General features: G+C 38.5%; 2 protein-coding genes across 3 annotated transcripts; one reads left to right on the forward strand and one right to left on the reverse strand.

Moving 5' to 3' along the window:
• The first annotated feature begins 296 nt into the window (after positions 1-296).
• LOC121248601 (protein ARABIDILLO 1) lies at positions 297-4,189 on the forward strand. 2 transcript variants are annotated; one of them, XM_041147112.1, is made up of 2 exons: positions 297-2,397; positions 3,492-4,189. In XM_041147112.1, exon 1 carries the CDS (start codon positions 611-613, stop codon positions 2,360-2,362), a length of 1,752 nt encoding a protein of 583 aa, XP_041003046.1. In that variant the 5' UTR covers positions 297-610; the 3' UTR covers positions 2,363-2,397; positions 3,492-4,189. The 2 variants fall into 2 exon arrangements, with proteins under 2 accessions (XP_041003046.1, XP_041003045.1); XM_041147111.1 differs by lacking the exon at positions 3,492-4,189 and adding an exon at positions 2,963-3,348 and having other exon boundaries at positions 298-2,397.
• A 717-nt stretch (positions 4,190-4,906) lies between these two features.
• On the reverse strand, positions 4,907-7,665 carry LOC121248602 (clathrin coat assembly protein AP180-like). The gene has a single exon (XM_041147113.1). The coding sequence runs from the start codon at positions 6,999-7,001 to the stop codon at positions 5,343-5,345; it is 1,659 nt and encodes a 552-aa protein (XP_041003047.1). The 5' UTR covers positions 7,002-7,665; the 3' UTR covers positions 4,907-5,342.
• Positions 7,666-16,379: the final 8,714 nt, after the last annotated feature.

The following is a 16,379-nucleotide window of genomic DNA, read 5'->3' on the forward strand; positions in this document are numbered from 1 at the left end:
ATAAATACTGAACGGCAAAGTGCCCTTTAATTTATTATGGTCAAGTGCGTGAAAACAGGGGACGAAAGGACTGTCAACTGACTGGAGTTGGGGGATAATTAAATAATAGAGAAATTTTATTTGGGGCCTACACGTAATGGATGAGGATAAAATTAAAAAAAATATAATTTTAAAATGAATATTATTATAATTTTAAATATAACTATGTGATTTGAGAACGGTGTATGGCCTTAATTCTTTATAATAATCCCTCTAAATAAATGTATATCCGTACAATCTTAATTCTCTCCTCAAAAAGGAAATTAAACAAAAAAATCTCCCTCTCGTCTCGTCTCGTCTCGTCTCAAATACTCAACCCCACAGGCAACACAGTATAGTCCCAACCGTCGCTGCTTTTCTCCATATTCCCACTGTCAAAGCCGAAGCCCCTTCCATTTTCCCCCTTCCTTCTTCTCCTTCCCTTCCTCTCCTCTCCCTTCCTTTCCCACCAAGCAAACCCCCAACCAACTTTCCTTCCCGAATCCCCATCCGTCGCATGTATTCACCACCTCGACTACTTCATCTCCAACCATACCCATCTTCCACTTCCTAACCCAGCCATTACCCCCAAATGAATCCCCCCACCACCTCTCTTTCATCGCCACCCTCCTCCTCCTCCTCCTCTTCTTCTTCCCCACAAACCCTCCTCGCCCTCATCAACAACATGCTCTCCATCCTCCTCCTCTCCTCCCTTACCATCAAATCCTTCACCGGTCGCTGGCAGGTTATCCACTCCAAGCTCACCTCCCTCCGTTCCTCTCTCTCCTCCCTCTCCTCCTCCCCTCACTGGTCAGAAAACCCTCTTCTCCAGTCTCTCCTCCCCTCCCTTCTCTCTACTCTTCAGCGCCTCAGCTCCCTCTCCGACTGTTGCTCCCTCTCCTCCTTCTCCGGCGGCAAGCTCCTCATGCAGAGTGACATCGACATGGCTTCCGCTTCTCTCTCCCACTCCCTTCACGACCTCGACTTGCTCCTCAGATCCGGTGTCCTCCACCAATCCAACGCCATCGTTCTCTCTCACCCGGGCCCCTGCTCTTCCAAAGATGAATTGTCCTTCTTTACCAGAGATCTTTTTACCAGGTTACAAATCGGAGGAATCGAGTGTAAGACAAAGGCTTTGGAATCCTTGCTTCAACTTCTCTCCGACGATGAGAAATCCGCCAGTTTGGTTGCCAAAGAGGGAAACGTGGGGTATCTGATTCACCTGCTGGACTTCAACAACTATGGCCAGAACTCGATCCGAGAACATGCTACGGCGGCCATATCAGTGCTCGCCTCTGCAAACGACGAGTCAAGGAAGTGCGTGTTCGAAGAAGGTGGTCTGGGGCCTTTGTTGCGGATTCTGGAGACTGGGTCAATGGTCCTTAAAGAGAGAGCTTCGGCTGCGGTAGAGGCCATCACCGCAGATCCCGAGAATGCGTGGGCCGTATCGGCGTACGGTGGCGTTGCGGTCCTCATCGAAGCCTGTCGATCTGGGTCTCTAGTGACTCAGACGCACGCTGTGGGTGCGATTAGAAACGTGGCTAATGTGGAAGACATCAAGAACTCTCTAGCAGAGGAAGGAGCGGTACCTGTACTAATTCAAGTATTAGGCTCGGGCGCCACAAGCTCCGCGCAAGAAAAGGCTGCGAATTGCCTAGCCATATTGGCCTCTTCCGGCGAATATTTTCGCGCATTGATAGTACAACAACGCGGATTGCAGAGATTAATGCATTTGATGCAAGAGGTCTCAAACTCGGACACACTGGAACCCGTTCTGCGGGCTATAAGCTCTCTTTCCGGATTAGATCCCTCGGCTCGGCTTCTGTCTTCATCGACCACATTCATTATACAGTTAGGCGAATTTGTCAAGCACGGGAACGTTGTCCTGCAGCAAATATCGGCGTCTTTGCTGGCCAGTTTATCAATCAGCGACGGTAACAAGCGAGCCATTGGTGGTTGCATGGGTTCCTTGGTGAAGCTAATGGAGTCGCCTAAGCCGGTGGGATTACAAGAGTCTGCGGCGGAGGCGCTGGTGTCCCTGTTGACAGTAAGATCGAACAGGAAAGAGTTGGTGAGGGACGAGAAGAGCGTGATGAGGCTGGTGCAGATGCTGGACCCGAAGAACGAGGCGGTGTATAGCAAGAAGTTTCCGGTGATGGTGGTGGCGGCGACGGTGGGAGGAGGAAGCAGCCACGGGTGTAGAAAGAGGCTGGTGGCAGCTGGTGCTCACCACCACTTGCATAGGCTGGCGGAGATGAAGGTTGCCGGTGCCCACAAGGCCTTGCAGAGACTTTCCGGCAATAGGATCATCAACACCATCCTCGGAAGGACTTGGAGGGAATAAGCAACAAAGTAACTAACCCCACCCGCCAAAAAAAGGTAAAAAAGTTCGGAGCAGGCTTTTAACATACAATTTTTGCTAAATATTATTTTATTTTTAGATTAAGGCACATTCTAGTCCGTGAAAAGACAATGCTGCCCATATGTTGTGGATAGTGGGGTCCGGTACCCTGCTTTTGTGCCTAGGGCCTAAAATGGCAGCTTCTATTCCATCATCGTCAAGCCTTAGATTCTATTCACTTCTGGTACGCACGATCGATCAGTTTGGTAGGACCCAGTGCATCGCTTACTCATCTATCGCTGACGTGGCAAGTCTTAGGAATCATGGCCATTTGGTCAGGAGCCGTGACAGTTTGGATCCCAGTGAGCAATAAAGGTTCAACTGTCTGGTTAAAGCTACCTCTGACTCGGTCACAGTCTAGATAAAAATTACTAGAACTGCCATCCATCTGCACCGTCCGTTTTGTCTAAACTGTTGACCCGTGAGCTGGTTGAACGTTCGACCATTGACTTAATTACACGTCACATGTGTCACATTCAAACTTAAATCTTTATTTTATCTGGTATTTATATTTCCTTGCATTTGTATTGATTTTTATTACAGGAGGACTACATTTGGATTTTCTAACTGTCGAAGACTTGGGAGCACTTTCTTGGATAAGCAGCAAACAAAACACACACTTCGTATACTCCAAACTTCTTTTTTACCTTGACATCATTAATTAATTTTATATGTTAAAATTGAGAAAAAATTACTTATTTTAATATTATGTAACAAAAAAAAAAAAAAGCATGGATGCGGTTTTTTGGGAGTATCCTCGTTTGCTTTTTCCTTTCTTTCAATCTTATCTATTGATTCACCCATGAAGCTGTAAGACAGGCTGTGATGATTGTCATGTTTTTTTTGTTTCTCTTTTTTGCATTTTTTTGGTTTGATAATGTATATTCAAGAGTCCTTTTTTCTATTGTAATGGACATTGGGTTTAGTTAGAAAGAGTGTAATTTTTTGGCGTGCTTTTTGACTAGCATAAGTATTGCAATGTGATGGTGGTGGTGGTGGTGGTGGTGGTGGTGGTGGTGTAATCTGATCCCCCTCCTATTATTCATTTGTCTGGTTTGCTTGGCTTTTGCAGGAGAACTTGAGGGTTGCATCATCATGATGCATATTGATTGACATGGATGTGGTTTTTATTTATTTATTTAGGGTAGAATCGAGCATCATTTGCAACCTATAGTACCTAACCCCAAAGCCCAAAGCTTTAGGAGCTCCAGATCTCACTTTTTTTCCCTCTGTTTTTTGAGTATGGCGTCCCTACCATTGCAATGGGTAATGGGAAGCAATGGCAATGATGGAAGTCTTTTGTTTTTGTGATTCTGAGTTGGCCCTTTCATCAGATTTGGTGATGGTGATCAGATCCCTAGCTCTCCTAATGCTTTTTTCTTTTCTTTTCTTTTCTTTCCTTGTATAATGCAATTGGGTCCCTTTTTTCTGATGCTTGTTTGAGTGTGCATGATGATCAAAGAAGCTCATGCCCACCAAAGGCCTGAGCTTTACTTTTACACCAATCCAATCCAGTTTGCAATTATACCTGCTTGAGCTTCATGCTTTCATAATCAATGACATACCATAAGATTTTTGGGAGTAGAATGTTGACTGTAGAAGCTTCATTCTTTACGAGAGACGTTTGGGATTAAATAAGTAAATATATGTTGTTGGGCAGAGTGTGTGTCCCTTTGATTTTTGAGAATCTGGAAAAGGACACAAAGGAGAGAAGCATTGGGAAGTAGGGAGGAAGCCTCGGCGCAGATGGAGGTAAGGAAAGGATGCTAAGAAAAAAACAAAGGGGAGGGGCAAGGAGTGCGGGTCCCAAGTAGAAGTCCACAGGGACGACAACAGTCACATGGGAAAGATACGCTGAGTCTCAGGAATAATATTTTACACAAAGATATATTATTCCTCCCAAGTTCACATGATATATTGCTTGCTAGCTTGCCTCCCCCACTACTCCTAGTTTTTTGTTCGGCACCCTTCCACGATGCAGCAATCAGCATCCGATCCCACCAAAGAAAAGCATTTTACTTTTCAGGCTCGTATTTCCCGTGATACCCCTCCCTCTAAAGCAACAACTGCATAGACTACAGCTGTAAAGCTTCACGCCTCCTCAGACACGGACAGATACATCATTAAGGTATTGTTCTCCTTTTGTCATTCCTAATCCTCTCCCGCCAAAATGAAAAAGGTTACAAGGGCATGTCCCCTGGGCCTCGTCTCTCCCAAACGCTGCACTTCCCATGTTATTTTTTCCATCCTAGTTGATTACTGGAGAAAAACGGACCAATTTATGCGAGTGTCACGCCCAACATTAATTGGGAGATGGATGATACATTAGCCATTGGTACTGGCTGATGGATCATCCGAAATAGGAGGATGGATTGCCCGGATGATTTTTGCCTTGCTTGCGCCGTAGCATTACCTACCTCATGATGGACAAATCTCTATTGTTCAATCACTTGTTTTGACCCATATTGGAAAAAACATATATTAGGACAAATTAAACAATTTGATGTAGTTTCGATTGTTTGTACATGGGATTCACAATTTGCTGTATTTCGATTGTCTGTACATGGGGTTCGCTCTCACTTTTTGTAACTCATTTTTTTATTAATATCCTCGGCCGAAGTCCATATTACAACTTGGGACAACTGGGTATGAGCTCAAGAACCCTGAGAATGTACAATTTGATCGAGACCATTGGCAATGCTCATGATCGATACAATTTGAAGATCATCGTTCTGTCAGCGAAGTTTTACTCCAATATGAATCGGCATCCGAGGTCGATTTTCTGTCAATCATAAAGAGGGTAATATGTTTTGAGTTCTCGCGTACGTTGCATTAAACACAAATGCAAAGAAGACGGCAGAGGTTGATAACTACACCCGTACAATCAAAGACAAATTCACATTCCGCAATTTTATTTCACAAATCAAGTCATCAGCTTTGCAATGATCTTGTTCTGGTTCTCCAACCATAGCTGTTGCTGATCATGCAGCAGACTTTGTTGATTCATTGACCCATTAGATACATGTGTATAGGCCATAGCAGCTGTGCACGTCTCAAAAGGGTCCTTTTCATTTGGGATTACTGCTGTCGTCTCGTTTGGATTCTTCGTATAAAACGCCGGTGCTTCCTCCGTCTCATCAGAGTTTTGTACCCGAAATGTTGGCGCCACGGTCGTCGTATTGTCAAAATTCTGTGCACTGAATATTGGCGCTGCAAGAGTCTCAATTTGCATGCAAAAAGTTGGCCACGCTGCATAAAACGTGGGAGCAACTGAGAACGAATCGTTCGCTGCAAAAAATGCTGGTTCATCGGAAGTAGGTGCAGCGGAAATTGCAATTGCAGCAGCTTCTTCTAAAAATGGATTATATTGGTGTTGAGGGAGTGAAGCTAGAAACAACGAGTCCTCCTTCACAACCAAGGGTTCAAACCCGTTGGCCAGGTTTGTAAAAGGTTGCATCTCATGTTGGGTTTGATCTGACTCGAACAAAACGAGCTCCCAACCATTTATCGGGCGAGCTAATTCTAAACCGGATGTCTCTGAAGTTTCATGTCCTAATTGTTGTTCTTGATCTTCTTCTTTTTTCTCTTCATGTTTTGGCCAGTCATCGTTCATACACATGGACTCAAAACATGAGTTTGTTCCTTGTTTAAGGGGCAACGAAAAGTTGGAGCCGGAAACGTCAGAACCAATTAAATCCCCTACGAGAGTATGCTGTTTCTCGGATTGCTCCTCCGAGTAACACTCTTGCTCAATCAACTCGGTGATCTGCGGGTTTGTCACATCGGGTTCTGCAACACTCACAAGATCCTCCAATGTTGTGCAACTCCAACTGCGTTCCGACCGACCTCTCCGTGAAACCCTCTGACCTGATGTTTTTGATTGATCGCATGACAACCTCTCAGCATTCGAAGTACGATCATTGGGAGGTGGCCCGGGAAGAAGCAATGGCGTTCGACCATTATGTTTAGGGAAAGATGCTTGATCTTTCAAGAAATCTTGTAATGTCTCAACAAGCTCATCGGATATCTTTTTCACACTAGGATACTCGGAGGTTCTCCCTACCCCAATGTTCTTGCACACATCATAGAAACTAGAAAGTTCTTCGAATTGTTTCGTGGCTTTAACACAAGCTTGAAAGGCACTGACACTAGATTGATATTGCAAACGAAAGAAGCTGTCTAAAAGGAGCGAAAGCCCATCAGAAATGTCACGGTAGAGATCAAAACTCTCCTGGACAATTGCGTAAAGCGCAATCAGGACCAACCGGCTGCTCCTGGCTGCCCCAGTAGGTCTGGTGCCTATAGCTCTATCAAGCAGACGCTGCCAGCATGAGATTCTATCGAGCAGTATGGCCGGTTTCATGTCATGCATGGATGAGGAAATGAGCCGTCTTCTATGAGGGATGCTATCTCTCTGCCTATTATACGTAAAACGACGTTGAAGCTTCCCGGTGAGAAAGCAATCTAAACGCTCGTCAAGGTAGAGAGCAAAGGTTCTAACAAAGGCAGTGTAATCCCATGGGTTAGAATTAGAGTCGTCCCGGAAGCTGGAAAGGTTAAAAATCTTTGCACCGCGTCTCATTGCCCGGAGAACTTCCCCTGGGAAATGTGGATCGCCGTCTTGGAAAGTCCGAAGGACGAGTATGAGGGACTTCAGCGCGACGATCCAATTGCGAGTCCTGCCAATGCGTTTGGAAATGGCTTGGGCACAAGCTGATGCGTAGAACTTGTTGGAGGAGATGAGTTCGAGGATGTCAATCACGTAGCGCTCGTCGATGGGGATTTCAACGTGGCGGTGGCTTTGAGGATCAAGACCTCGAGGTCGACCGCGTTGGTGTTGGAAACCTTGGCCAGGCTAATGCTGGTTTGGTCTTTCACTGCTCCAAGGGCCTTCCTTATCTTCCTAGGCATCGTTGAGGCCATGACTTTTGTAGTAGTGCTCCGGTCCACCCCCAAGGGCTATCTGGCCAGGAAAGTATGTCAGTACTGATGGCTTGGAATTGTGCAATTGGCTAGTACGAGAGAGACGTACGTGTTTGGATCGAGGGAAAATAAGAGCCTGGGTTGTCTCCCGGGGAAGTTTTGATCCTCGAACAGATTTTTGGCTAGGATTGGAGGACATTTTCTGTTAGTTTGGGTGGAGGAGAGTAATTGAAGGCCTTAAAAATCTGGGTTCGTTGTGGACCGGTCAAAAACTCTGGCACCTACACTTTTATCTGGAAAAAGTCGTTAAAAGTCATTAATAAATTAACGAGGTGGTGGGTGCATGGAAATCAATTAATGCATGCAGAATTAACGTACGTCTTCTTCCAGGTGATGAGATACAAACAAATAACAATAATAATAATCTAGAAGCTACCGCCGTTATTATATATTGATATATGGTATGTGAAAATATAACCTGGCTAGGTAGAAAAATAAATTATAAATAAATTTAACCTCTTAATCAGATTCTTCAGTGTATATATAGAAAAATAAATAAATAAATTTGATTAGCTGGACTTCAACTGCTAATCAAATGCAAAACAATTAAGTAGAAGTACGTTGTTCTTTGTTGGGGTCCCAGGATTTTCATGTACAAGTTAAGGATTGTCCAAGGGAATGGTGTCCCCCTTGTACGTACTCACTACTCCATCGCTGGCCACTTTCTTCTTGCATGCATGCGTTTTTTTACTGTTAGTCCGGTTTGTAAAGTGAGTTGAATTGAAATAATTTATAAATTTAATAGGGAGATATTTGAATTGAGATCCACTTCATTTGGTTACTAAAATCAACTGAGTTAAGTTGAGTTTAATCTAATTTTAAACTAAGTTTAACATTCAAACACTCAATTCTCAAATTATTAAACTCATCCTAACTCAAAATCTTCTTACACACCACAACCTTTTTCAATTTTTTATAAAAAGTATTAAACTCATCTTAACATCCAAACACACTTTAAACTCAATTTAGATGGGTCTCATATAATTTTTTTTACTACTCAACTCACTACTCTTCATAAAAAACTCAACTCAACTGAGCTCAATTCAACATCCAAACGCAACCTAAATGAGTTAGAATTAGTTTGAATAAAATATTTTATGAGATTTTGGAAAATAATACATTTGTTTGTTTTCACAATTCTTTTCAACTCATCTCATCTAATTATTACAATTTTTTTAAATTCATACACAAAATAAAATAAACAATTCAATTTTTTCAAATTTCAAAACAAAAATAATATTAAAAAAATATATTCTAATAATATTTTATTCAACATTTAACTTTAATCTCAACTCATCTCATCTACGAAAACAAACGAGACTTAAGAGAAAACGTTGAATAAAAATATTATAAAATTAAAATATTGTTATAATATAATTTTTGTTTTATGATTTGAAAATGTTAAATTGTTTTTGTGTTTTGTTTGGAAGTTTAGAAAAGTTGTAATAATTAGATAATGATTAGATGAAAAAGTTAAGAATTTAAAATTAAAAAAATATTTGACTTTGTGATATTTAGATACTGAGATGAGATGGATGAGATGACATAGAAGCATATTTCTATCCAACCCAAGCTATGTTGACATGATGGGTGTGTTAATCTATTTGACTACATGTGTTCCATTCATGGATTATCTCACCCTACCAACCGGGCTAAATCGTATTATGTAGTCACTCCATTTAGCAGGCCAAGTTGTGCACTCATTTTTAGGGGTGTAATCGGTCTGATACAGTTTGAAATTATGGATCGAAAATTTTGGTCAATCCATATTTTGGATCGGATAGAACCGACTACCTCTAAGGACCGGACCAAACCGGGCCGAACCATTTTAGCTATCGATCCAATCGGTTCAATTCGGTCTATATGAGTTAGGAACTTTTTTTCTTCTTTTCATTTTTGGTAGATAAAGTAATACATAAATTAATTAAATTACTAAAATCTAAATTAAATGAACTCTTTAATGTGAATTATGTCACTAACTCATTAAAAAATAATTAATTATAATTATATTTATAATATTTATAGTTACTAACTTAGTACTTTAGTAGAGTATGTATCTACATATAATAACATATATTATCATATGATTTATCTTATAATATATTAGTTAATTGACAACATATATTATTTTACATTTTATATTATCAATGGTGATAAATTAGAAAAAATTACATAATTAACTTATACAACTAGTAAAGCTATAATATATTATATATTTATATGTAAGTGATTCAGTTTGGTCCGATCCAAAAAAACACACATCGGAACCGAACTGAAAATCGAATTTTGGAGACACCATGGACCAAGACGAGTAGGGGTGAATTTGGTCCGATTCGTTCTGAACCAAACCATTCGGTCTAGTCAAGTTTTTTAGCCCAGACCGAAAAATAAAGAAGAAAATGAAGTAGAAGAAGAAGAAGATGACGGACTGGCTCTATTTCTCCCAGATCCATTTTTTTCTCATTCGTCTCCCCATTTTCACACTCCCCATTGTCACCATTTGTGGGCGGGCCTCTCTCACTCTCGTTCCTCCACCTGCAGTTCGGCTACTCTCTTCTGCCACTCACACTTCTCTCTCAGATCTTGAAGATTGGCTACTCTCCTCCGCCACCCAAGTGAACTTCGTCGTCAAATCGACCGGAATTAAGCTCCCTACTCCTCGGCGTCATCTCTAGTCAGTAAGCACATTTCCCCACTGACCTTTTTGGTTCACCAGAAATTTCTGGTATTCTTGGTTTATTTCTTCAGATTGTTTCCTATACGTAGATGTACCAATAATAGCATGCTATCTTTGTAATATCTTGGTTTTCTGGATTTTGTAACTTGAATTTGGTTTTGATTGGCTGCAATGGTATCTATGGTAGTTTGATACGGAGATTCCTTTGGTTGCTAAGGAAAGATATTTGACCAAGTTAGATTCTACATTTAACGTTAAAAAATGTTTGCATAATGTTGATATTTTTTAATAGATAATATTAGTTTTCGTCTTTCACCCGTCTAATTTGTTTATCTATTTTTTGCATTCAAGTTTTGAACTTTGAAATTGATCGAAATCTGAGTTCGATATCTTTGACTCCATCAACCCACGTGCTTGTAATCCAAGTCAAACAGGCTTTAACGGATGAAAAATTAGCCATTTTGTATCTCTTCAGTTTCTAGAATCTAGGAGTATATTTTGGAATGCAACTTTTGCTAGTAGGTTCCGTAATAAAGCCAAATTCTTGTTATTCAGAGGACTAAGTCACAGACGTTCAGCTTCTGCCTTTCAAAAAATTCTATATAAAGGTGGTTGGAGTTGCACGACATTGTAGAGAGAAAAGCCATTCTTTCAGCTTGCTACATATAAAAAGAAAGAAAAGAAAATAAGATAGTGTCGAGATATTGAGAGTTTAGTGTCGAGATATTGAGAGTTTCCAGACAAAAGAGAGGTATTGTTTTTAGAGGAGCTTTGAGCTCAATATCTTGTGCTGAGTTTATTTGAGTTATACGACGATTAGTTGAGCTGTTGTATCTTGGAGGAGACAAGTCAAGAGAATATCTGCTACACCAGTTCAATTGAAACTTTACATACCGCAGAGGGTTTGAATCTCCTTAAAGGATTTGAATCTCCTTAAAGGAGCGAGATTTTCTTGCCTCAATCCAAGCTGGTTTCATTTGAATTTTTCATTTCATTGTAATTTTTTATTTTATTACTGTGAATTTCACTAACAATTTTAAGGAGATTCATCATGGAGCTTTCAAGCGAAAAATCCACAGAAAACTTTGGAGATCTCAACAAACTCTTTTGCTTCAAGGGAACTCCTTTCAAAAGATGGAAGTGCAAGGTGCTCTTCTATCTAAGCCTTCTCAACATTTCCTCTGTTCTCGCTGCAAAGAATCCAAACAAGATCACTACCGAGAACATGACAGAAGCACAAGTCAAAGCTCATAAAGAAAAGATTGAAAAATATACAAAAGATGAGAATAACTGTCGATATCACCTTTTAAATTGTCTTGGGATCAATTTTATGATTTCTACAATACCACTTACTCCTCTGTGAAGAAAATTTGGAAAGCTTTACACAAAAAATATGATACGGAAGAAGGCAAAGTGAAGAAATATGCGGCAAGTCGCTTCATTCGATATCAAATGGTAGATGGAAAGTCTATCGTAGAACAAGCACATGATTTTCAAATGAATGTAGCTGAAGTTCGATCTAAAGGCATCAAGATTGGAGACAATTTAATTGTTTGTGGCATCATTGACAAGCTACCACCTTCGTGGAGGAAGTTTCAAAAGTCGATGCGCCACAAACAAAAGGAGACATCCCTGGAGACCTTAATTATGCGTATTCAAGTAAAGGAGGAAGCTAGAGGTCAAGATGCATTTATGGTTCAAAATGGAAATGAGAATTCCATGATGAAGGAAAATTTAATTTCTGAAAATGGTGGCTTACCCAAAGGTCAGATTTCAAAAAATAGTCATTTGAAGCCGCAAAGAAAAAATTTAAAAAAGTTTAGTAGACCTCACAAAAAAGATTTCTCAAGTAAAAAAAATAAGAACCAAGGACCCTCTTCACAAATTCAAGCTTGTTTTGTCTGTGGCAAAAGTGTGCACTTTGCTTGAATTTGCAAATTTTGAAAGCGAGGAAATAATTCTCAAGTGAACCGTAATTGAGGAGTCATTTGTGGCAATGATTACAGACGTTAACATGGTTCAATTTGTTGAAGGGTGGTGGACAGATTCTGGTGCCAATAGGCACGTCTGCTATGATAAAGATTGATTCAAAATGTATACTCCCTTTGAAGAAGAGAAATCTATTATGTTTGGTGATTCAAGCAAAACAAAAGTCCTTGGGAATGGTGAGATCGAGCTGAAATTCACATCTGGAGGTATATTGATGCTCAAAGATGTGCTCTACACACCGTCTATGAGGAAGAATTTGATGTCAAATTTTCTACTCAACAAAGCTGACTTCAAGCAAATTATGGAATCTAATCAATATGTTATTACTAAAAAGGAAGTTTTTGTGTGCAAGGGCTATGTTTGTGATGTAATGTTTAAATTGAATATTGATAACAAAGTATCGAATGTTTTTTATTTATATGCTTTATTCTTTAAATTTTTGGCATGCACGTTTATGTGATATTAATAGTAGATATGCTGCAATTATGAGTAGTTTAGGATTAATTCTCATACTGAAAAAGATTTTCAAAAATGTGAAGTTTGTAGTCAAGCAAAAATTACAAAACGGCCTCATAAAAGTGTTGAAAAGAATACCGAATTGTTATATCTAATTCATACCGATCTTTGTGAATTTGAAGGAATTTTAACTCGTGGAGGAAATATATATATTTTATTATTTTTATTGATGATTTTTCAAAATACACGTATTTTTATTTATTAAAAAATAAAAATGATGCTTTCGAAAAGTTCAAAGAATTCCTCCATGAAATTGAAAATCAATTTGGTAGAAAAATAAAAAGATTTACAAGTGAGAGAGGCTGAGAGTATGATTCAAATGAATTTAATCATTTTATTTAGTCATTAAGAATTATTCATGAAACTACTGCACCATACTCACCTGCTTCAAACGGTGTGGCTGAAAGGAAAATTAGAACTTTGATTGAATTGAAAAATGTCATGCTTATTGATTCAGGTACTACCTCAAGTTTTTGGGGTGAAGCAATTTTGACTGTTTGTCATGTTTTAAATATGGTGTCTTATAAAAATTCAAAAACTACACATTTTGAATTATGGAGAGGGTATAAGCCAAGTTTGTGATATTTTAAAGTTTGGGGCTATTTGGCATTTGTGAGGCTAACAGATCCTAAAAGGCCCAAATTGGGTGTTAGAACTACCACGTGTGTCTTTCTTGAAAATCAAGTAATTTTTGAATCAGGCGATGCAATTTTTCATGAAGAAATTTTTTTTTTTAAATCCAAAAATAGTGGCGGTCAAGAATTTGGACAAAATATTTTTTCTGAAACTAGTTCTTCTACTCCCCCAGAAAATGAAGAAAATTTTAAATTAAGGAAGAGTAGAGAGTTAGAATTGAAAAGCATTTTGACCCTGACTATTATATTTATAACATTGAGGAAAACTCAAATACTCTACAAGTAGCTTTAGCTTCGCCTGATTCTGTGTTTTGAAAAGAGGTTGTGAATGATGAGATGGATTTACTAATTTCTAATAAAACTTGGAAAGTAGTTGAGTTACCACCGGGTTGCAAAACCATAGGTGTAAATGGGTCCTTAGAAAAAAATTTAGACCGGATGGAACCGTTGAAAAGTTCAAGGCTAGGCTTGTCGCAAAAGGTTTTAAACAAGAATAACATTCATTAGATTATTGATTGTCATTGCAACAATTTATAATTGAAGAATTCATCAAATATATGTTAAAACAGCTTTTTTGAATGGGGACCTAGATGAAAAAATTTATATGGATTAACACAAAGACTTCGTAGAGCTTAGCCAAGAAAGAAAAGTGTGTAAGTTGACAAAATCTCTATATGGCTTAAAACAAGCCCCAAAACAATGGCATGAGAAATTTGACTCTTGCATGATTAAAAATGGCTATAAGTCAAATGAAAGTGATAAATGTATTTATTATAAATCTTGGGATAATTTTCATGTTATTATTAGTCTATATGTGAATGATTTATTGATATTTGGTTCTAATTTGCATGTTATAGATGAAACAAAAAGCATGCTTAGTAATCATTTTGATTTGAAAGATCTTGGCGAGGCTAATTTTATTTTGGGTATGAAAATCACCAAAACATGTTATGATATTTTTCTTGATCAATCGCATTACATAGAAAAATTATTAAAGAAATTTAATTATGTTGGATGCAAGCATATTATTACCCATTTTGATTCTAGTGTTCATTTATTTTCTATTGAAAATTATGATGATGTGATTAATCAAAAAGAATATGCAAGCATGATTAGTAGTTTACGTTATGCGACTGATTGTACTATACCTGACATTGCTTATGCAGTAGGAGTACTTAGTAGATTCACTACCAAGCCAGGAAGAGACCATTGGTATGTAATGAATCGGATAATGAAATATTTATCTGGTACAAAATATTATGACTTGTTTTATAGAAAATAACCTGTTGTACTTGAAGGCTTCAGTGATGCCAATTGGAATACCTTATTAGTTGATTTCCTTTCAACTACTAGCTATATTTTTACCTTGGGTAGTAGTGCTGTATGTTGGAAATCTAAAAAAGAACTATTATTGCTAACTCAACTATGGAAGCCGAGCTTATAACTTTAGCTTCAGCGAGTGAGGAAGCAAACTGGTTGAGAGATCTTCTACATGAGATTCCATTGTGGGAAAAACTAGTTCCACCCATATTAATTCATTGTGATAGTACTGCTACTATTGGTAGAGTACAAAATCGTTATTACAATGGTAAATCCAGACCAATAAGAAGAAAACACAGTACTGTGAGATCCTATTTGAGTAGTGGTGTCATTAACGTGGATTATGTTAAATCATGTAATAATTTAGCAAACCCACTGACCAAGGCCTTAACAAGAGAAAGAGTCTGGAATACATCGAGGAGAATGGGATTAAAGTCCATGCAATCATGAACCACATATGAGGATACCCAACCCAGAGATCAGAGATCCTGAGAACTAGGTTCAATGGGGAGAACGAATCATTTGGTGGTTGTAAGAAATGCACAATTTATTTTAATTGAGAATTTTTCCATTCCTATGGTATAAGTGCATTCATTCTGTAAAGATTGAGAGGATGAGTTGTTTAAATACTCTTGATGAAAATTTTGTAGCTCTTATGAGTAGGGTGTCAGAATTATAGGAGCACCCTTGACAGATTTCACCTATGTGAGTGTGGGAGTGAGGCCGCTCTCTATGAGAATTGGACTTGTTCTCAAATACATTCATGAAACCGGGAATAGCACAAGGTCGTAATGTGCTGGCTAATAAAGCTCATGTCAACACCTGGACTGTTATGTGTGAACAATAATTTTTTATTTCCCTTTAAAAGTTATAGTTCAAGTCTGAGACTACTACTAACTTTGGAGTAAAAATTGTTGTTTCACTAAGTGAGGATTCAATGCAGAGCATACCTTCATGATGCATAATAATCCTTCTTTGTCTAGAATTATCTCTCTTATTTATTTATTTTATCATTAAAAAATAGTGGGAGAATGTTGATATTTTTTAATAGATAATATTAGTTTTCGTCTTTCACCCGTCTAATTTGTTTATATGTTTTTTGCATTCAAGTTTTGAACTTTGAAATAGGTTGAAATCTAGGTTCGATATCTTTGACTCCATCAACCCATATGCTTGTAATCCTAGTCAATCTGGCTGTAACGGATGAAAAATTAGCTGTTTTGTATCTCTTCAGTTTCTAGAATCTAGGAGTATATTTTGGAATGCAACTTCTGCTAGTAGGTTCCATAATAAAGCCAAATTCTTATTATTTGGAGGACTAAGTCACAGCACTCAGCTTTTGCCTTTCAAAAAATTCTATATAAAGGTGGTTGGGGTTGCTCGACATTGTAGAGAGAAAAATCATTCTTTCAGCTTGCTACGTATAGAGAGAAAAAAAAGAAAATAAGATAGTGTCGAGATTGTGAGAGTTTCTAGACAAAAGAGATGTGTTGTTTTTAGAGGAGCTTTGAGCTCAATATCTTGTGCAGAGTTTATTCAAGTTATACGATGATCAGTTGGGTTGTTGTATCTTGGAGGAGACAAGTCAAGAGAAGATTTGTTACACCAGTTCAATTGAAACTTTACATACTGCAGAGGGTTTGAATTTCCTTAAAAAGAGCAAGATTTTCGTGCTTCAATCCAAGCTGGTTTCGTTTGAATTTTTCATTTCATTATAATTTTTCATTTTATTTCTTCAAATTGTTTCCTATATGTAGATGTTCCAGTAATTGCATGCTATCTTTGTCATATCTTGGTTTTTTGGATCTTGTAACTTGAATTTAGTTCTGATTGGCTACAA

Source organism: Juglans microcarpa x Juglans regia, chromosome 2D (assembly GCF_004785595.1).
Source record: "Juglans microcarpa x Juglans regia isolate MS1-56 chromosome 2D, Jm3101_v1.0, whole genome shotgun sequence".
Taxonomy (NCBI): Eukaryota; Viridiplantae; Streptophyta; class Magnoliopsida; order Fagales; family Juglandaceae; genus Juglans; species Juglans microcarpa x Juglans regia.

Bases quoted from the DNA above. Each gene is read 5' to 3' on its own strand.
- LOC121248601 (XM_041147112.1), top strand. From the start codon at position 611: ATGAATCCCCCCACCACCTCTCTTTCATCGCCACCCTCCTCCTCCTCC.
- LOC121248602 (XM_041147113.1), bottom strand. From the start codon at position 7,001: ATGAGACGCGGTGCAAAGATTTTTAACCTTTCCAGCTTCCGGGACGAC.